This window comes from Cynoglossus semilaevis, chromosome Z (genome assembly GCF_000523025.1).
Source record: "Cynoglossus semilaevis isolate Cse_v1.0 chromosome Z, Cse_v1.0, whole genome shotgun sequence".
Classification (NCBI taxonomy): Eukaryota; Metazoa; Chordata; class Actinopteri; order Pleuronectiformes; family Cynoglossidae; genus Cynoglossus; species Cynoglossus semilaevis.
Window position 1 is genome coordinate 7229618 of NC_024328.1, and position 21602 is coordinate 7251219.

At 39.7% G+C, this 21602-nt stretch overlaps 1 protein-coding gene across 2 annotated transcripts in view; it reads right to left on the reverse strand.

The window, feature by feature from the left end:
- The window catches only part of dmxl1 (Dmx like 1), a 47884-nt gene that overhangs the window by 14059 nt on the left and 12223 nt on the right, over positions 1-21602 (reverse strand). For both annotated transcript variants that reach the window (XM_008335979.3, XM_008335978.3), the window contains exons 12-39: positions 20332-20570; positions 18873-19575; positions 17685-17806; positions 17344-17433; positions 17108-17210; positions 16906-17019; positions 16381-16581; positions 15035-16254; positions 14557-14815; positions 13504-13637; positions 13203-13389; positions 12969-13079; positions 12607-12776; positions 11684-11781; positions 11372-11537; positions 10032-10160; positions 9719-9857; positions 8027-8820; positions 7699-7800; positions 7033-7200; positions 4904-5095; positions 4618-4694; positions 3045-3166; positions 2033-2290; positions 1430-1632; positions 1103-1245; positions 831-916; positions 498-699 (exon numbers count right to left, since the gene is read on the reverse strand). In XM_008335979.3, coding sequence (XP_008334201.1) covers positions 498-699; positions 831-916; positions 1103-1245; positions 1430-1632; positions 2033-2290; positions 3045-3166; positions 4618-4694; positions 4904-5095; positions 7033-7200; positions 7699-7800; positions 8027-8820; positions 9719-9857; positions 10032-10160; positions 11372-11537; positions 11684-11781; positions 12607-12776; positions 12969-13079; positions 13203-13389; positions 13504-13637; positions 14557-14815; positions 15035-16254; positions 16381-16581; positions 16906-17019; positions 17108-17210; positions 17344-17433; positions 17685-17806; positions 18873-19575; positions 20332-20570 — 6532 coding nt within the window. The remainder of the gene's footprint in view (positions 1-497; positions 700-830; positions 917-1102; positions 1246-1429; positions 1633-2032; positions 2291-3044; positions 3167-4617; positions 4695-4903; positions 5096-7032; positions 7201-7698; positions 7801-8026; positions 8821-9718; positions 9858-10031; positions 10161-11371; positions 11538-11683; positions 11782-12606; positions 12777-12968; positions 13080-13202; positions 13390-13503; positions 13638-14556; positions 14816-15034; positions 16255-16380; positions 16582-16905; positions 17020-17107; positions 17211-17343; positions 17434-17684; positions 17807-18872; positions 19576-20331; positions 20571-21602) is intronic.

The window sequence follows — 21602 nt, forward strand, 5'->3', positions numbered from 1 at the left end:
ACTGTCAATATAGCCAGCAATAAATTGAATAAGGGCAGAAGCACACGTTGTTGTAAGATGTTACATATTTGTTTTAAGGATGGGATTTTTCCTGTTAACATGGTTTCCTGTATTTCTGACTTCCTTTTCTGACCTTATACTTACCCCCAAGTGCCTTTTGGGAAATACATGCATATAATAATAATATTAAAGCAATAGTATCGGAATAGTATTGTTATCGGCCGATATCCAAATCCAAAATATCGGGATCGGATCGAAGAGAAAAAATGTGGATTGGTGCATCCTTACTGACAATGCTTGGTGTGGACTACTTGCAGGAAAGATTTTTTAATAACTTTGATAATGGCTTTCTTTTTTGTGAGCCTGCCTGCAAATCGTGGTGGGTTTATGTAATCAACCTCCAAAAATTCAAAAAAGGATTCAAAGAGAGAGACTGGAGTGTCAATGATCTCTGATTCACTCCTACAACGTTTGTGTTAACCAGATCCATGTGCTACCTGAAAGGTGTGTTGGACGGCTCAAACAGGGCTTTGTGTCTGAGCAGGGCGGGTCCAGGTGGTGTAGTTTCATCATGGAGGTGTGTGGAGATGTATTTGGAAGGCGGACCCCCAAAGATTTCCAGCCTTTTCTGCAATACTTGTTCCCATCGTTGCAGTGTCCTGAGGGCAGCGTGACACAGAGGAGAGGCCACGGGCAGATCTACATCCCATAAAAAGCGCATACGGTAGAAAATAAATAGAATTAGCACAGGCAGGCAGTGGGAAGTGGGGGAACACTTACTAAATTGCTGAATGTCAGTAGATCACATACAGCACTTGTGGTCTATTTACCTAAAAGATCGTATCCTGCCATGGGGTAAAAGGACTTGAGGTTGACCATCACAAGCTGCACCATTGCCAGACGCATTAAACACCAACTAAGAAAAAAAACAACACAAAAACATTCATCAAAACTATAGATTAGTTTAAAGCCATTAAAACTGTCCATGTACAAATGTAATAAATACAGGCCGACTGATCAAAGTGTGCAGTCACTGTAGTCAGTTTTCCCTCTTACAAAGACCTAATCAGTAGCTTTAACTCTCTTTCTTATTCATCATTACCTGTATGAGTTGTGATTCGAATGCTCTCGTAGTGGAGAATTGGGGTCAAACATATAATCATAGTCATCCTCATCTTCGTCTTGACTGCCCTGGTTCTCCTCTGAGTCATACTCAATTCTGTTTTCTGATGGTGGCAGTGAAGGCTAAAAGATACGAGAAAACAAAATGACCAAGACTTACCCAAAGAACTAACAGAAGGTGAAAAAGATGCAGTATTGGTTATAAAAAACATATGTGATATTGTTGATGAATTTGAGATGTGTTGTTCTATGATCCATTTTAGATGATACAAGGCAAATTTGTAACTTATATCATATTTTTATTAACCTTTGCAATGAAGTAATCCCAGATGCTGAGGTCTGGAGGGACAAACTGCTCTTTAAAGATGGACGGAGCTTCTTGGTCCACTATGGTGACATTTTTAGGACTGGACAGTCCCTCCCGCTCATGGCAAGACTCCTCTTTGGATGCACTGCGTGACGACAGAAGCCTAAACCGCCTGGACTTCCTGTCTGAGGCACTCGGAGAAACTAGAAGCGTCAACAGAAAGTGTTTGTCATGCCATTATTGAAACATCTGTGCTGCACGACAGGACATGCGTGTAAACAGATAATCACCTTTTGGTACTGAAATAATGTCTTGGAAAGAAAACAAAACAAAGTACTTTCAAGTGGTTTAATTCTGTCAAATAAACATGAATTACAATTGCATTACAGCTTCCCTCTGCCAACCATTTCAGAGAGGAGCAGACAGAGTGTGATGGTAAAAGCTCCCTCAGTAATAGGTTAATGGATTTCACTATGATCTACAGATGGGAAGCTAATTCATTTAGCAAGAGTGATTCGATTTAGACTCAGGGCCACTAGCACACAGAGATACAGAGCTTCAGAGAAAGAGAAAAAAAAATTCCCAAAACACACAGACACTCACCTGGAGGTGGCGTCCTCGCTGGACTGTTGAGTTTCTCTATGACAGGGGTCCGGGCACCTCCTCCAAACACTGCCACCCAAAGTTTACTGCTGAGAGGGTGGGCCATGATGCGAAACAGCTCAGGGCTGGAGTGACTGGCCATGCCGTGAACAAACAAGCTGAGAAATACGGCAGTGAGGATCTCGCAGAGCAGCACGGTCAAGCCTGGCTGACTCTCCTCACCTGCTGAGCTCAAAAGACGGACCATGGAAGCGATACCTAGGGAGAGGGACAAAAAAAAAAAAAATAAAAAAACAGAACAGGGAGAAATGAACAAATTCTAAATTATTCATCAATGTATACAGGGACACACATCAAATGGTGAAAAAGCAATTAGCAGATATATTTGTGCTTCAGTCAGCTCACCACTGCATTGTTTCCTAGCGTTTAAAGTAAAGAAGGCTCATATGTGTCAAACCTGACAAAATTTGGTCAAACAATAAAAAACCAAAACAAAAAACTGACCAAGTAGCGTATCTGCTACTGGTTTCATCCCATGAAAGACAGAAAAGCATGCCCTTTTTTAAAAGCAAACAAACACAGCTCTGATTGGCTGTTGCCTTCATGTGTTCCTCCAGTTTAGATGACGGTGTGGGCTGACATGTTTTTTCCCTTATTTTTCATTAGTTGACTTGCTCCAAACAAGTTTCTATTCAGTTTTCATAGACTCCGAAGAACATTTTAAATCAAAGAAATTAAAACCATGAAAAGACAAGGAAGACAGCGACCTGTCTTTGTTTGTTACACAGCCATAACCAACATCATTATAATATTTTCCCAAGTTTCCAAAGACCAGCTTTGTTGCCTGATTGAAACTGATTAGCACAAGAGGGCCCTTGTGATGAATATCATTATTTTGACTTGATTCAATTATTCTTTTTCCAAATACTTTACATGTACATTCACCCGAAGTTAAGGTTTGTGTGTTACCTCTTGTAACAGAAGTCAAGACACATTTGACAGTTAAATATACCTGGCCACTGAGCAGGAGAAGTGTTCGGCTGAACCAGCTCGTCCACACTGAAGTGTCTGACTGACTGCTTCTGAGACAGCAACACACTCTGGTAAACAATCCCAGTAAAATGGTTGACATGGCTGTTGGAGAAGAGCAGAAACGTTAGGACACAAAGGTTAATACTTATATTAAACATGAAAAGTTCACATTCAGTCTGAAACGTGGATCCCTAAATAAATTCCCTAGGACAAACACGAGCATCGAGCTCTGCTCTGAGAAGACATGGAAATTTGATTGGCTGCATCTCAGCATACCTCATGTAAGAGAAAAAAAACTTTATGGTAAAGACAGCAGCTAAAGTAAATTTGAAAAAAAAAAAAAAAATCTGATTCACAGATGTACAACCATTCAGGAAATGCAGCCACATTATTTTAGCACAGATATTGATTTTCAGGAGCCCAAGAGTAAGAACAGGATTGTTTTTCTCATTTGGATTTTAATTCTTTGCAGACAATGACTGTCTGGAGTTATGAACTTGCGGACATCACCAAATGTCATGTTTTTCTCCCCAGAGATGCTATTTCAGGGCTTTATTCGCAGAAAACTTTAGCTGCAGCTTCATTAACATCTAAATTGCATCATTATAAATTCATTTTGCTTCTGTGCAGGGACAAAACGACACTGAACAAAAATACAAAAGCACTACCCAAGTACTTATGGCTCTGACTGCACATAATTCCATCAACTTCATAAATCCTGGCCAACTTCATGACATCATCTTATTTTGTATTTGTTATTCTTTGTCTTTCTCGAAGAATCTTCATTTTACTACAGAACAGCTGTGTAATTCCTCCGCACAAATGATATTCATTCAGGGTTTTTCTATTCAGATCTTTAATTAACGGTGTCAATTAAATCCACAAAAAACCAAATGGGTAATAAAAGAAGTACTCACAATAGATACATGCAGCACTGCAGCTGTTATAATTGTTTGAATTGTCATGTTTTTGAGAGAAAATATGCAGCATGTCCTTCCTTTTTTCACATCTTTAATTATGAAAATGTTTGAAAAGTCCTGATCAGTAGCACGTCATGTACAGAATGTTCTGGGTCTCTTTTATGTATTTGTAGCATTTGAACCCAGAGTTTAAATGTGCACACTTTTTAAGCACCAGTCTCTCATTATAAAGTTAGCCTTGTTACCAGCAGCTGTGGACTCTTTTTCACCCATTATTCTGCTCCAATAAGCTTTAACTTCATAATTCATTTTAAGAATTCAAGAATCTTGCTCAAAGTGATGCTTCCTTTTTGATATCCTCTGTGAACTCAAACTTCTATGAGTCAAGGTACATAAAAGTTTTTTTTTTTCCAAGGCTAACATTTAGTTCCCCAATTCTTCAAATGAGGTGGAAAAAACTGCATGACTATAAAATATCTCAAAATAGCTTAAGGTGTAAAAGTAATGACTTAGGTTCAAAGCTGCAACTCGCATTTTCAACAAAGTAATATTTCACCATGAAAATAAAAGAGTGCAGAGTATATGAAAAGATGGACATCCTTGTTAAATATAGTAAAGCATTCTGTCACTCACCTGTAAGTGTGTTTGTCACACAGACACTGATAGATACAAGCAGATAAGGAAGCAGCCAAGGTGTGCATCACATAAATCTAAAAAGGAAAGAATAAAAAACAACGTTAAAAAAACAATGACTATGAAAGATAATGAACTCTATAGTTTCCTTCAGCTGTGTGGAGCAGTACAGTATCTTTTATCTTGTTTCACTGCTAGCCGAGGCAGTGCACGTTATGGTCTATGCTCAAATACAGTAGTTTTGTTGTTTTTCTTAACGATGTACAGTGAGCTGAAGCTGCCTCACCTCATTGTTAACAACGTCAGGATGAGGAGGAGAGTCCAGGGCATTGATGGTCTCCAAGATGTCGTGAGTCAGATTAGTCAGGTATACAATGGGACTGGCTACAACTGTCTTCACACCGGCTGTGCAAGCCATTAGGAGGGGGATGGAGGTGGGCTGGGCACTGGACGTCACCGCTGACTGGTAGGAGTCATCCTGTTAAAACAGGAGAGAGGTAAATAACAGTAAATACCAAATTTAAGTATTCGCTGGCTGTAACACTGCAGCGTTACAAACACTGTGCAATCCTTAGGACAGAAGAGCGAGGATGTTGAAAATGCAACTATTTTACTTCTAAAAGCTTAATCACTGAACACATAAGATCAAAGGCTTTGGAAAGACAACAACAAAAGCTTATAAAACAATGTATTCTACAATTTACCAAATGAAGCAGAGAAAGTGGTTCTAAGCATTTCTCTGATAAAAAACTGCTCAGTGTCTGTATTTGGATCCTCTCCTCCAATAACAAATCAGTTCCAATCTGACTTAAGAAAAAATAGTTGAAGAGCTGTTCCTTACACTAAGTTATACTGCTACAGAGGAACAGACAAATAATAAAAAAAATTGTAATTTTAACAGTGCAATATCATGGATGCCCTTTTATTAAACTTGTTTACTCACTAAAATTCAATTAAGCATGTTAAATTGTTATCCCAAAGTAAAACACTCCTCTGTTTAATCAGTGTTTGACTTACATGTATTTTCTCTACTTGTTGAGTAATATTAGACAAACTGTTCTTCCCAGTGTAAATGTTTGTACAGGGAGGTTCTGAAGTTGAAAAAAACAAAAAACAAAAACAACCTAAATAAACTGCCAGTGCCTGGATTTAACTAAGCAAATAGGTACAAGCCTCCTGTTGGATATTTACTGCATGCGATTATCTTTCAGCTGGAAACAAGTTATTTAACCCTAACTGATGCAATTAGTTGCTTCTCCTTTCTTAAACAACCATGTGGAAAGACACATCCCGTGGTCGTGGAAAAGATGTTAGTCTGTTTGAGAAGGGTCAAATCATTGACATGCATTAAGCAGAGAAAACATCACAAGGAGATCACAGAAACTACTAAAGTTGGGTTTAGAACTGTCCAACGCATTATTAAAAACTGGAAGGATAGTGGGGACCCATTGTCTTCGAGGAAGAAATGTGAAGAAGAGAGGCAGATGAAGTGATGCACTCATCATGCCAAGTGCCTACTCTATGTACAAGCCTGTGGGGGCAGTGTTATGATCTGGGGGTGCTCAAAGAAAGAGGTCAGCTGACTCCCTGAATATACTGAATGACCAGGTTATTCCATCGATGGATTTATTTTCTTCCGTGATGACACGGGCATATTCAAAGATGACAATGCCAGGATTCATCGGGCTTAAATTTTGAAAACCCCATTGAGAATCTTTGGGATGTGCTGGAGAAGGCTTTGCGCAGTGGTCAGACTCTACCATCATCAATGCAAGATCTTGGTGAAAAGTTAATGTAACACTGGATGGAAATAAATCTTGTGACATTGCAGAAGCTTATCGAAACAATACCATGGCGAATGCGTGCTGTAATCAAAGCTAAAGGCGGTCCAACGATGATCCAAAGATGATTTTCCAAAAAAGTATATATTTTCTGAATTTTAATATTAGAGTGTGTGATCTTGTCTTTTGGTGGCAACTTTGTTTTTGGCCAGTCAGTGTATTTTAGAAGCTAAAAAGGCAGATGTCACTTTTACCTCTGATTTGTGGATGTATTATAATCAATTCAATTAAAATATTAAACCTTAATACCCAAAGACAGCCAAATAAAAGGTTAAACTTGGGGGTCATTTGTTCATACTTAAGGAGACAATAAACAAACAAAGGACACATAAACAATGGAAAAATTATTTCTATTTACACATTTTGTTCATTCACTAAACAAACTGTAAAGCAATCAGTGTGAGATGTGAGATTCTGTCTGAGTTCTATGCAAATGACTTGATTAACTACATGTTGACAGCAACAACAGCAGCAGTAGAAACTAATTATTTATTTATAACGTTACTTAATCAACCTTATTAGTCATAACAGTGACGTGTGGCCTTTAGTGTTTGTCTGTGCATGTTTTAATTACCTGGTGAGACTCCTGCAGCAACAGTATAAGCTCCATCCGAACAGAGGCCAGTCCTCCACCGTGAGACCCATGCAGGCTGCAGTAGCTAAGAAACATCCTCAATAAAGGCTGGTTGCTCTGCAACCAGTGTCTCCCACTTCGCTGGCTGTCACTGCGTGGGCTGCCCAGCTGGGAGACAAACATTAACTTTGTTACAAACAAATCAAATACAAATCATTATAATTGTGTCCATGTTATAAAGCTAGGGAGTGTTCAATTAAGACCACACAGAAACAGAGTGCAAGAATAACTACGTGGTAATGGATTCTGTCAACAAGCTTATTGTAATTGTGAGTGTAATTTCAACTGCACATAAAAAGGCACTGTGCCCGTGTAGGCCTGTATAGACAATGTCGGTTGCAAAGACTGATCAATAGTTGTAGAGGTGAGAACAAAACCTCCAGTGTTGCAGCTTAGGGGACTGGGGTGGTTTGTAGAGTCTGTCAGTCAAGAAAGAGATCGAAGAAAGTCCGGTGCAGTATGTACCAAAATAAAACATCTTTTGTTTTATTTTGCGACATGAAGTGAAATTATTATCTTTTTATTACAGCAAGTGTAGGATTGATTTTTTTTCACCCCCTCATGAGCATCTGACAGATTGAGGTGCAGCCAGGAGTCTACACCTACCTGCTCCTCCTCCTCTTCCAATCCAAACACGGAGGCATCACTGTGGACGGACAGGTCTGGCAGACAGGGCTTATAGTTGCAACAATGCTGGAGAGTGATCACCTGGATAAAAGACAGTTTTATCTTAAGTTCAACTGATCAAGGGGGGAGGTTGTCACTGTACTGGGGCTAGTAGCACGGAACACAATACACTTAACCAAAAGAAGTAAGTGGTTCAGATAAATGCAAACAATGAGTTTAGAAAAGCCTTTAGAAACACAAAATATTAAAAGAGGAGTAAACAGGAGAAAACCATTTAAATAAGTGTGTGTGTGTGTGTGCAAGTTACCTCTCTTTCTAACCACTGGTACAGCTGGTAGCGCAGTTTGCCTCCGTCCACTTCATAACCTGTCGACAATGTGCGAAGCTCGTTGGTTAACATTTTCAGGCAGGCAGCAAACTTTAGCTGGGCCACGAAGACGTCATCAATCGGTGCAATAAAGTCACTGCTGTCCTCAGTGTCCTCTTCTGTCATTATGTCCATCATAGGTGACATAGTGTCCTGTGTGTCGTGGAAAACACTGACGTTGTCTGCCATTCCACTGGTTTGAGCGTTTTTAATTCCCCTATCGCCCTCTTCATCATCATCATTATTCTCTTTGTCACTGTCCCACTTCAGCTCAAGCGGCTCATCTGGGAGAGCAAGTGAAGGCTGGCTCCAGTCAAAACTTAACACTGACTCAGACTTGCTAAAACTATTCCCATCTGACTCGTAGCCATTTAAGGATGGCTGAGACCAATCTGGGTCCGAGGTCTGACCCTCCTTGCTCTCAACGCTGTGTTTAGGAGAGTTCCCCTGAACCTCTCGAGTTGGGAGCTTAGAATGTCGGCAGACTTTAGGCATCTTTGACAGGATTTCCAGGGCGAGCATTGGACAGCCAGCCTGTAGGTGGGCATATGCAGCAGTGAAAAACAGCCTCCTCTCTTCCAGGCTAATGGAGTCTGCCCTACGACCCTCAGCAGTTAGACCAACTTTGCCCTTGTCTGAGGAGCCAAAATGGCGACGTAGGAGAAGTGGGTGGGTGCGGAGGTAGGTATAGAAGTTGAAGACATCAGGGTTACATGTAGCCATGAACGAGGAACCTGTTATAAATAAAGAAAAGGTTGCTTTTAGGAGTATGTATGTTGCCGGTATAACGGTGCATGTAACTATTCAGTACAGATAGACACATGCAGTGAAACAGTTTTTTCGGTACACGTGTAAACTTGTATTTACAAACATGTTCATGGTAATGTGCAGTGGGACAAAAGTCAACTTTCCACCAGAACACAACTGAGTCCCCATTGCTGCTTGTGCAACGTACCCCAGTGCTTCCTCAGTTTTAGATTAGATAGTGTTTAGCACAGAAGAAAAAAAGCCATGTCTTCAAGTCTGCTGTCTCAACAGTTTTCCAGTAAACTGCAGCAGCAGTGGATAGTATATAGATTTACATTATTACTATTAGTCCTCATTGGCTAGTGGAAGTCAGCTATTCAGCTGAAAATACTTCAAACATGTTAACTCACTTGAAACTGCAACATGCAACTGTGGGTTGCATGTTGCAAAAAAAAAAAAAAAAGTGAAGTGTCTAATTTCTTAAGAAATGTCAAAAATGTATAATTTTTCAATATTTCTTCTTGGACCCAAACTATACAGAAATGATGACATTAAAACTGAGGTATTTACCGAACTGCAGCTTGTACCATTAGCATTACCCCTAATATATATATATATTAAAGTTTCTCTTTAAATTGTAAGCAAGATAGGGGAAAATTATTTGTTATTATTTGTTCGATGGACTTGGTCTTTAAGCTAAAATATTTTGTATCTAACGCTTAGTTTTAATCTAATTTCCATAACCACATATTTTACTTAATGTATTTGGTTGGTGGGTTTTACTGATATGGTGAACAGAAGTGAACCTAATTAAAAGTATGCAGCGATAAATAAACTGTGACATTTTCATTTGACATCCTAGCAAATAAATAAACACAATCCTACCAGAGTCATATTTGCTCTCTGTGGAGCCTGAGCTGCTGCTTTTGGTGCCGTGCTCCAGCAGAGTGTCCAAGGCTTTGCTGTAGTCCTCCAACACCCAGTAAGCCATGCTGCGCAGGAACGGATCCTGGTGGGCTGAAATCTGAAACATACAGAGATTCTTAATGACTCACACTGGTGTCTGTGGCGCACTTTACATCAAGTGTCTGAGTCAAACAGTGGTGGGTAGTGAGATGAAATGTTGCTTTTTACAACATAAAAACAACCCTGAGAAGGGATGAGAGAAGAGACTGTGACATATACTACTTCTCTGCACCTGCTTGTCTCGACCAAGGATGTGTCTCTGAAGGATCCTTTTGTAGGTGGTCCCCATCTCATACTCTGACTCGTACAATCTCGAGATCACCAGCGCCAACTGGAGGTCCTGCAGCTTCTCTATACACACCTGGGGAGAAGAAAATAACTTCATAAAAAATGTAGATAAACGTAGACTAAAGGTCAATGGAGGATTGAAAAATAATGCAATTTAACATAATTATTCTTTAAGTTTTATTAAATTAATGCAAACATTTAAAAAGATCTAAGCAGAGTTGTTGTGAACAGTGTGGGAGTCATTCTCCATGGTTGCAACTACGAGGCTGTAACATGAATTTTAATAAGTGTGCCTCACAGTTACAGAGACCAAACAGAGTCGATAACAGCCCCATTGCCTGGTTGATGCTCATTTTTAAAGAGAGCAGAGTGAAGCTCCACTTACTCATGCTGACCAAATACTGTGCCACTGCTACAGGGTTTTTATTAATCTGAAACAACACTGATGATTAGGAGGTTAAGTTAAGACCTTGTTGTCTTTTGAATAAACTGTGAAGAATAACTGAAAAAAAAACCCAAACATTTAAAAGATATATTACAGGTGCAAACTGTTAAAAATGTTTTGATTTTAATAACAGGGTAGCTGTGAGTAAATTATGATCGATCATAATTAATTGAGGTCAATCAACATTCCTAAATATGACACTTGTGTTATATCATATTGTTCTGCTTAACATGCTGGGTGTTGAGATGGTATTTTAGGCTTGAGGTACTTCAGTGAAACAAAAAGAACATCAAATATATGTTAGAAGGGTGGTTCTCAAACTGTGGTATGCGTACCACCGATGGTACGCAAACACTCTCTAGAGGTATGCAGGGATATTTTCACATTGACATTTTCGAGTGTATAAATCTAAAACATACCATGCACAATTAATACAACATTTAGAAACATATGTGTAGCTACTTGTGAGACTATGAAATAGGAAGCTAATAGTGAAGGCCTATGCTGCTATAATCTAATGTTGGTCATCATGGTGGTACTTAGAGAGATCAAGGTTTTCTCAGGTTTGAGAACCACTGTTAGAGCAATGATGTTAAACATCAACACAAATGTTAAAATTTGTTCAAATGTACATATGTGGCTTCTCTCACTTATTATTGACCACCATTATTGACCACAATATTGACCAGCTGTTGTTTTTGACAAATCAGTTTAAACTAAATGAAAATTTGTAGGACCCTTAAAGAAAGCAAAGTCTCTATGGTTTAGTCGGCTGTTAAGTAACAGTGTCAGCTGAAGGAACAAAGGCCTCCTGTGTGTCATGTCTATTTTCAACTTGCCTCAACAGCGTCCTTAAGGGACCCAGCGAGAAGGAAGAAGGCTGCAGAATGTTGGAATCGCCGTTTCCCCAACAACGAAAAGGCATTTTTTAATGCTGCTTTCCTCCATCTGTCCTCAGTGAAGTTGTTGTGAAAAAAGTCAGTCATTTTGGTGTTCTTCTGCGACCTGGAGATAAAAACACAACTGCTGTCAGAGACAAGACTTTGGTGATCTCGCAAATCCATGCTTTCTTTAGTGCAAAGGTGAGTTTTGTTCTAAGTTCTGTAAGTACATTTGTATTTCAGTGTCATATTTATGACAGTTCAGCATACCTGTATAATCCCCAAACCACTGCCTTCTTTTTCAGTGCGAGGTAAAAAATAGCTGCATCCAGAGGATCATTGCTTCTCTGAAATGAAGTCTTGGCAACCTGACAAAAGAGCAGGAGAAAGGATTTGCATTCAGCTCACATCTTTTCAGTTTTAGTCTTATACACAAAAAGAAAGAAAAAGAAAATCAGGTTTTATGGGTAAATTTTATGGAAAAACTGGAAATGGTGTTTTGTCATAATAGGTACTCATGTGGAAAAAGAAGGTGAGGAGTGAAAACTATTCCTTCATTGTTATGGATACATAATCACACTGTTCCTGTGTGTTGTAAATGATGTTCTCTCTGCCAATGCCCCAGTGGGAGAGAGAACAACTGTAATGAAAACAGGATTATTTCCATCATTGTAAACAAGGACGGTGCAATTTTCCTGCAGCTAATAACACTTAACATCTGTTTTATATTCATAACTATGACATTTAAAACACATTGTGGGATTTAGCAGCATCTAGTGGTTATTACGTTTCTTTGTAAAAAGATAATTCGGTTTAAGGGTCACTGCATCACTATTACCATGTATGCATATAGGAAAAAGATATTGTATTTAGGCATGTATTATTCTAGGCTTATGTAAATACAGTACTCTTAAAGAAAGCCAACTCGTTGTGTAAATAATAAAGGCTCATTCTGAAGTAATAAGATATTAATACCTTTAGATGAGGGAAGACACAGCATTAGATCAACCGTCATACATTTTATTTCTGTCATTCTGTATGTCTTCCACCTTTGAATTTTTCATTGCAAAACATTGGACAAAAATACTCGCCATCACCTAATAGGGTTTTGCTAACAACTTCACCACATGTTTTGGTGGAATCACATAATCTATACGGACTGAACCAGTTAGGCGTGACATTAGAGACCTCACCTTCTCAATACACCTGCGCAGCTTGTTGGTGCTGCGTAGCCACCAGCCAACACCCATGGAGCGCAGCTCAGGCCAGGTCGGATCGTTCTTCTGTAGAGAAGGTAGCATGTTCAACAGCTCTTCCTCAGATTCAGAGTGGAAGGCCCAGGCATAATGACAGGTTGACAGCCCTGTGAACCAACAAAAGATTGTTTTGAGTTTCAGAGAGTGCAGAGTTCTGATTAAGAAAAAACAATAAAAGAAATAAACCTGTAAATTCAGGTGGCCTTAGCTTAAAATGATCTTTTCTTTTTTTCATAGAAATGTTGAAATGGCCATGTGTTTGCATAATTTATTGTCAGCTACCATCTCCAGCCATCTACCTTGTCGTAGCAGCTGTGCTCGGTGTGCTGTAGGCAGAGAGGTGGAGAGGAAGGTATGCAGCCTGACAGCCAGCAGAAACTTCAGACCACACTCATCCAGTGTCTCTCCACCTGAAAAATAAATGACAGACAGCTTACTGAGAGGCTGCACCAATAAGCTGTGTAATTAATGAACAATTCTTTTCTGTGCAGTGAACGAGCTCTCAATTCACAGTTTCCTTTTCTCTACAGTACCTTTGCTTTTGTCCTGGCTGACCTTGAGGTCTGTGCTTGTGGTGGCGATGGTGTCGGCCAATGCCATAAGAGACATCTGCTCCAGACGAGTTAATCCAGGCAGGCTTGAGTGAAGGAGATGGCTGGACAGAACCTGTGCGTGTTCTGGACCAAAGTATGTGGGGCTGTACTGAGACAGGTCAATTACCTGCAGTCAAAAATAAAAGAGAAGCATTTTATACAGGATTTAATACATTAAATAAATAAATATCCTTAGTGTTGGAAACAAAACGAGAGCAGTGAAAATCCATCAGAGACTAACCTTATTACCAGCTTCCTCTTTATCATGGTTCAGTGGATCCACATCCATTATGCTGGGTGTGTGAAAGAGCTCATCATAAGCATCAGTATGAGTGGAACCGTGCCCACTGTCTCCACTCACACTGCTCACTTTATCTGCAAGGGAGTAAAAGGAAAATCTGAATTATACATGACAACAAAGAAATTAAGGTATTTCCCGCTGTTAGAACCAGAAATAAAATCAAAACCAAAGAGCATCTTTGTACATTTCTGTACATTTTAATCCCTAGAGGCAGGTGTAAACATAGGGATGTTATCTAATGTAATGTCTTATATTCAGCTGGAGACAAAATGGAGCTGTTGACAATGATAATGAAACATTATTCAATTAATGTCTACCCATTTAAAAGGACAAACATCATACATGTACAGAGTTAAGTTTTTCACCCTTCAATCTAGTTCTTTAGAAAATTACTCAATTCTTATTTTGTATTTTATGCACATATTCATCCTCAGTAAAAACTGGAGTATAAAAGCTCACAGCCTTAGAGACAGGGACAGAAATTCAGAAACATACCCTAAAAAACTGGGGCATGTCATTCAAATTCAACTAAACAATGCGACATAAGGTTTATTCAGACTTCTAGAAAAAAAGAAAAAAGAAATCACAGCCAAAGCAGCTATGACTCAATATAAAAAATGTATTGTTAACAAAACGTTCAATGTCTTTGCTATTTTATTCATTGGCCATTTAATCGGTGAATACTGTATCGCATTCTGTTTATATGCTTGTTAGATACTTTATGGGTCCTCAGTTCAATAACTTATTCTACAGTGCCCCCTTTTGTAGATAGCACATTTGAAGATATAGATGGCACAGTTAAAAAGAATATTGAAATTAAAACAATGAATGGCAATAGTTACAAAACCCTTTGGCAGAACTGCACCCTGCTTTGGGAACCACTGATATAGGTTATATATTTAAGTTATCAAGTTTTTGAGTATATTTACAAATTTATTTTTCAATTTTCTTTTAATAAGGAATCAATGTAAAGCTAAGTGCTCATTTACCCACCATGCTTTGCTGATGTATCATCGTCAGCTGCAAGGAGAGCATAAAGAGGAAGAGGTGGGATGGAGCTTATCTCTGTGTAACCCGGGGTGGAGCTCTCTGTTAGGTTAAACATCATTGGATCCCTGGCCGTGCTGCCTCCTGCACCAATGGTCCTGGAACGCACACGTTTCTCTGGATTGGTGTTATTGTCTTTAAGGGTCACCACTTCTCCAGCGATACATTTGACGAGATGAGAGAGTATGGCTTTGGCACGATGAACCTAGAAATAGACAGGTATTGATTACCGTTACTGACAACACTGACTGCTTATATGGACTTTAAAATGTTAATGTATAAGAAATGTTACACATTCAGTGTATATATGTATATGTGTATGTATATGTGTATATGTGTATATATATATATATATATATATATATATATATATATATATATATGCACACATATACACACATACAAATACATAGCTATAATTTACTTTGCCTAGATCCATGAGCTCCAGTAATTGTACAGGATGGTACTGAGGAAGAGTTGGGAAGAGTTGTTGTGCTGCTTCAAACAGTCCAAAGTCTTCCATCTCGATCGGCAGATCATACGCCGTTTTTTTACCACTTAGTTTTTGAGCCAAACTCATCATTGACCTTGTCATGCCTTTTTTGGGAGGTGCCAACAAAGGGCCAGTAGTTGGACCATCATCCTGGCTCTGTCTGACTGCAGAGGTGATGGAGGAGACACTGCTGCTGATGTCAGTGTCCTGGCCTAAGGCAGCACCGGGTCTCTGCGGCTTTGGAGGCTGCCACTGGGAGTAGACATGCATCTCGGAGTCCATTCCCACCACCAAGATGCCGTCTCGCACCCAGGACAGAGAAACAGGGATGGGTAATGAGCCTTCAACGGAAGAGACCAGATCCACTGAACGGAGCAAAACAAGGCGGGACAATCTCTGTTCTTTAGCGGCATCAGATGATAAACCCAGCTCTGGAGGCTTCCCTGTGAGGCGGCCATACATGTAAATCTTTGTCCCAATGCCCACAGTCAGAACATGGGAGCCATCCTCCTCAGACACCCAGTCCAAATGTACCAGGCTTCTACTGGTGGAGCCCAAACAATTTACCAAATTTGGTAAAGAAAGATCCCTGTTGTTCTGAACACTGGCACCCTGACCCATGCTGCTTTCACTGTCACTGTCATAGTGAGCTGTAGCATCTATGCTGTCCAGGACAATGGTTTGCTCTAAAACCCACTGTGACCCACCTGTGGATTCAGACTGGAAAATTGCAATGTAAACCTGGTCGGGGCATTGGCTAATATTGAGGCTGTTCTGCACAGTTCTTTTTTGGTTCACATTATAGGGGGATGATGCCTGCTTGGGTGAAATCATCGATCCTGGAAGATTCAGACGAGATATTGATGTTGGATTTGTAGGTGGTGTCTGTCTGTAGGCAACAGCAAAGCGTCCAGCATGGCAGCAGCTGACCTCTATGGGGCGTCCTGGTACATTCACAGCACTGCTGCTGGGGAGTCTCTCATCTACCAAAAATGGCCACTCTTCCCACTGGTACAGTAAACTGTCCATACTGAAAGGCTCCATTGCCACAACATTGCATCTCCAGAAGCGCACTATTCCATCAGAACAGGATGTAGCGATAAGATAAGGCACACAGCCGGCTGGCAGAGAACATGATGCACTCAGGTGACCTAGGTAAAGACATTTTTTTTTTTTTAAATCACAGATGAGTAAAATTTGCATATACAGCTAAACTTATAAAACCTAAAACTTTTATCACTGTATGATTGTGACTTTATGTTGTCACCGTCTTTCACCTGCTGAGGGTGTAACGTTGATGATTTCCACTCCCTCTGGCAGTAACATCTCTTGGCTGTATAGTAAGCGTGTTGAGAGGCTGAGTCGACAAGCACTCTGCAGATTGGAAGTGCAGGTTTTACTCGTCTGAGTAACTGGAGAAATGAATGTGAGCATGTCGAATGGAGAGCTGTTGAAAGGAGCCTCTGATTTGGTCTCTTCTGTAGAAACACAAATACAAAAAAAATGGAGATAGTGTGAATATTAAAAGAAAGATCTGGATACATTATCTTAGCTAATAAAAGCCATCAACAAGTGCCTCAATTTTATCTCTGTTTTTATTTTTAAAACTTTCATTTTTTTCCCCAAATTGTTGCTTGGGAACAGAAGCCATAACACTGGCCTTGAGGTTAATTTTATGTTGGAGATTTGCTTATGAGTCACTTTTCTATGCAATAAACAAGTTGTCTAATTAAAAAAATGACTTATCCTAGGGCAAAAGTATAAAAGAAAATGCTATTAAACGTGAAACCTATAGTACCCACCCATTGTAACAGGGCAAGCAGCAAGATGGAGATGCCACATGTGAAGAAGCGAGCGACCTTTGTGGGTTAACTCGACCACGACCAGGAAAAATCGTGCCGAGAAGGGCTGCTCACCTGAGGTTACAAAGTTACACAGAGATCAAGAACATTAAAAAAGATTTTCAAGGTGACGCAAAGCAACCTGATTAAAATCTACTGATACCAGTGTGAGGGGAGTCGGGTGGGTCCTGCGAGCTTTCAGCCCTTTGATTTCCAAGGATAAGATTCTCTTCAAAAACATGAAGAAGCTGGGTCTCCTTCCCCTGCTGTTGATGGAAGCAGAATCCACAATGAAAACCACACTTAGTCACCAGAAAGCAAATAAATGTACAGATACAACCGAGGCAAGGTGAAAAGTTAGCAATTGAATTTCAAGATTAGCTCTTAAATTTTACTTACAAAGTCTGTAATGGCATCCAGCTCTATAATACATCCTGGTTTTGCAGTGGATTGTTGACTGATTATATTGAACACTTCTCCAACATATTTCTATGCAGAAAATTAAAAACGTATTATACATAGTATATAGTGATTAATAAAAAAAAGTTTCATCTTTGACTGGTTGTAATTGAGCAAAAATCCATAAACATTTGATTTCAGTTTTGTGGCTGAGTGGGGGTCACTGCCATGACCCTTTTATTAATGTTACTATTAAGACATGTAACAATAAGATATCTAAAAAAAATGTTGAGGATAGAAATATGACTATAACATATCTAGGAACCCAGTGTTGGACTTACTGATATCTCAGGGTTGGAGAGTTCACTTAACAGTTTCTTGGCTTCAATAACAGCCTGATACAGCCTGAGTGAGTGGCCATCACTTGCCACAAAACAGGCACTCGGGGAGTTACAGTAGACACCTGAAGACAGGAAATTTTCAGTGAATAAAACAGTAACTTATAGCTAAAGAATATGATACATAACACCACAACTGAAGGTAGAGAATAAAAGAAACTGACAAATTTTATTTGTCATTATGCCATAAAATAACTTTAGGTCAACTGAAACTGAAATGTGAAAACATGGTGAAACCTCCAGATACGAGCATAATTAGCTTTTTTTCAGTTTGTATTCCTTCTTTAGTGGGAACCACATCTCATATTTATCAACAATTTCCTTCTTTATTTCCATTGTCATCAAGCATTTCTTCTTCTCACTACCATCCTTACCACTCACTCTCTTAGGACTCATCACTATTATTCAAACAGTTCAAACCATTACCATAAAAATGTATTTTTTCATTCAGACCATGTAAGTCATATGTGTCAAACTCAAGGTCGGGGGCCAAATGCGGCCCGCCAAGCCGTCTTGTGTGGCTTGCGGGAGCTTAAAAAATATTTAGTAAAGTCCATGCAGCAGAGTTTCTTAACCTAAGAAATTAAAAGTGTTTTTATTACACAGCGATTAACAATACTTTTAGCTTGAATAAATAATAATCAATTGCAGATTTTTATTATTATTAGTCTGTTCTGGAGTAATTACATCTATACTAGTGGTCCCCAAACTTTCCTGTTTCAAGTACTGGTCAGCCAGTACCACCTGTTACTACAGACCAGTACCAACTCTGTTCTGTTTGTATCAGAGTCTGAATGACCTATTATTTTAAAATATGTCCATATTATCTTTAAATAAAGAAAGTAAATGGATAAGACTGGATTTTCTTTGAATGAAGTAAATTAGTAAAAATTAAGTAAATTTTTTCACTGTGTCTCACTGCGGCCCGGTACCAAATAAGTTATGGACTGGTACAGGTCCACGGACCGGGGGTTGGGGATCCGATCTATACAGTCTTCTATTTACAACTGGCCCTTCAAGGGGAACTGCATTGCTGATGTGGCACCCGGTGAAAATGAGTTTGACACCCCTGATGTAAGTAATAGCATTATTTGTGTAAGAACAACACAGGGGTTAAATGGCACTTCTTACCTAAACAGCTGCTGGGAATGAGTGTTGGTAACCAGGCTACATTAGCAAACGCTGATGCATGAAGGGAGTTGATCCTTGCAAGCTCGGAGACTCCTCCTGACAAAGACAGCGGTCCAACAGGGTCCACTCTCCATAATATCAGCTCACTGTAGATTGCATTTGGATCCTGGGAAACCACCCCCAGAGACGCTCGACTGGCTCGTGAACCACGGGAAACAGAGAAACTGGAATAGTAGGCTTCTGGAGGGGCCAGGATGTCCGCATCTGGTGTCCTCAAAGCGTTGTGGTGTGATGTGGTGAGGAGAAGAGGAAGTAGCGAGTGACAGGCCAGATCATTGAGGTGGAATCGGTGGCCACAGTACCTCGACTTGTGAGAGACGCTCAGCACGGTTGAAAACGCAGAATCTTCTGCGAAACTGACGGCCCACTGGTTCAGGGAACCATCGGCGTGTTTGGAAATCATGAGCACATTTGGGGTGAAGATGCTCAAGCGAAGACTATTGCTAGGCATTACTTTCCCTTGGCCTCTGTAGCTTATCAAAGCAGATTTAGTTTGTGGCAGTGTGGTCCCAGGGGGGCGCTGTCTGCCATGTTGGATAGCCAGATCCACATTTTTGTTGCAGGCGTACATAACAACACTGTGGCTCAGGGAAATGGCATCTCCTGCAGGAAATGCCACAGGAATACGGGACACAAACGATACCTGAGGAGAGACATTGGAGAAGTCTTACAACAAAATTAAATAGATCAGCTTCTGAGAAACATTTAATTTTACTAAAAAGAGAATAAGTCAAGATAAAAAAAACATGTAATTTTGAGAATATTATTATAGTGAACTAGACATTTATCACTGTCTGATTGACTGAATGATAACTTATTCTTTTACAACAGATGTGCCCAATAGGTAGATGGGGATCTACCAGTAGATCTCAAAGGGAGTGTTGGTAGATCCTGAGCAATTACATTTAAAGAAACATTTTTTCTTTTTTAAGTGATAGTTTTAATTCTATTTTAAGATGCTAATCACTAGGGCTAAAGTAAGGACCATAGAAGTATTCTAGTAGTAGAGTCAGATGGTATTGTGCCATACAACTACAGCCATTTAATCAAACTAGTGTAAATATATATTTATAGTTTTAAATGTAACCTTCCAGTGGACTTATCACCCGCAGGAAGGTTTGGGGGGTTGGTAGAGTGCAGTGTGATTTGGGTGGTGACTGCTGCCCCCCGCGACCCGGTAATGGATAAGCGGATGAAAATGGATGGATGGATGGATAGTTTTAAATGTAGGTAGATCACTTTACCCCGGTCATTTGAAAAGTAGCTCCCAAACCAAAAAAAGTGTGGACACCCCTGGTCTACAGTAATTAACCAAGAGTGTGCTTCAACATGAAAACATATGTATACAGTAAGTATATCGTCATTGTCATCATTCACTTTTGTAACTAATCATGTCTACCTGAGCTTGTCTGAACATCCCTGGCTGGTATTCATCTAACCAATCCACATTCCACACTAGCAGAGAGCCATCCATGGGATGAATACTGAACAGCATGTCTGCCCCTTTATTCCACTCCTCTAACAACACGTCCACCTGGTGCTGCACTGCTGCCAGAGTCAGCTCCATCCTCTCAGGTCCCTGGTGGTCACATGGCCTGCTAGCAACATCTTCTTCAAAGCTGTCTTCATCTTCTGACTCTGCAGAGAAGAGAATTTATGAAGTGGGCAGATGTTAATTCTATGAATTAGTTTGGAAAACATTTGGAGTTGACAGAGTTTTTTCCCCTCACTTGATATAAGTTAAAAGGATAGATTAGGGACAGTCATGGTGTCATGCAATGTGGTGAGTATATAATGAGCATGAAAAATGAAACCAACCGTAGCCTGTTTCCCAATCTGTCCCTCTGCGCATGTGTGTGTGTGTGTGTCCTGGTAAATACATATCTGCTATTGACACATAAGACAGGTGCCAGAAATAGACAGGCAGGAATAGTGAAGGTGAGGGAACAGCAGGGGCAAAGGGGCTGCGATGACCTGCCACAGTTGCCCAAATATATATACATACCTATATACACAAACATGTATACATATATAAATATACATATATAAATATATATATATATACATATATAAATATATACAGTACATACACACATATATATACACACACATACATATACATACATATACACACATATATACATACACATATATATATACATATATATATACACATACACATATACATACATACATACATATATATACACATACATACATATACATATATATACATATATATATACACTCACCGGCCACTTTATTAGGTACAACTGCTCGTTAACAATTAATTTCTAATCAGCCAATCACATGGCGGCAACTCAGTGCATTTAGGCATGTAGACATGGTCAAGACAATCTCCTGCAGTTCAAACCGAGCATCAGTATGGGGAAGAAAGGTGATTTGAGTGACTTTGAACGTGGCATGGTTGTTGGTGCCAGAAGGGCTGGTCTGAGTATTTCAGAAACTGCTGATCTACTGGGATTTTCACGCACAACCATCTCTAGGGTTTACAGAGAATGGTCCGAAAAAGAAAAAATATCCAGTGAGCGGCAGTTCTGTGGGCGGAAATGCCTTGTTGATGCCAGAGGTCAGAGGAGAATGGCCAGACTGGTTCGAGCTGATAGAAAGGCAACAGTGACTCAAATAACCACCCGTTACAACCAAGGT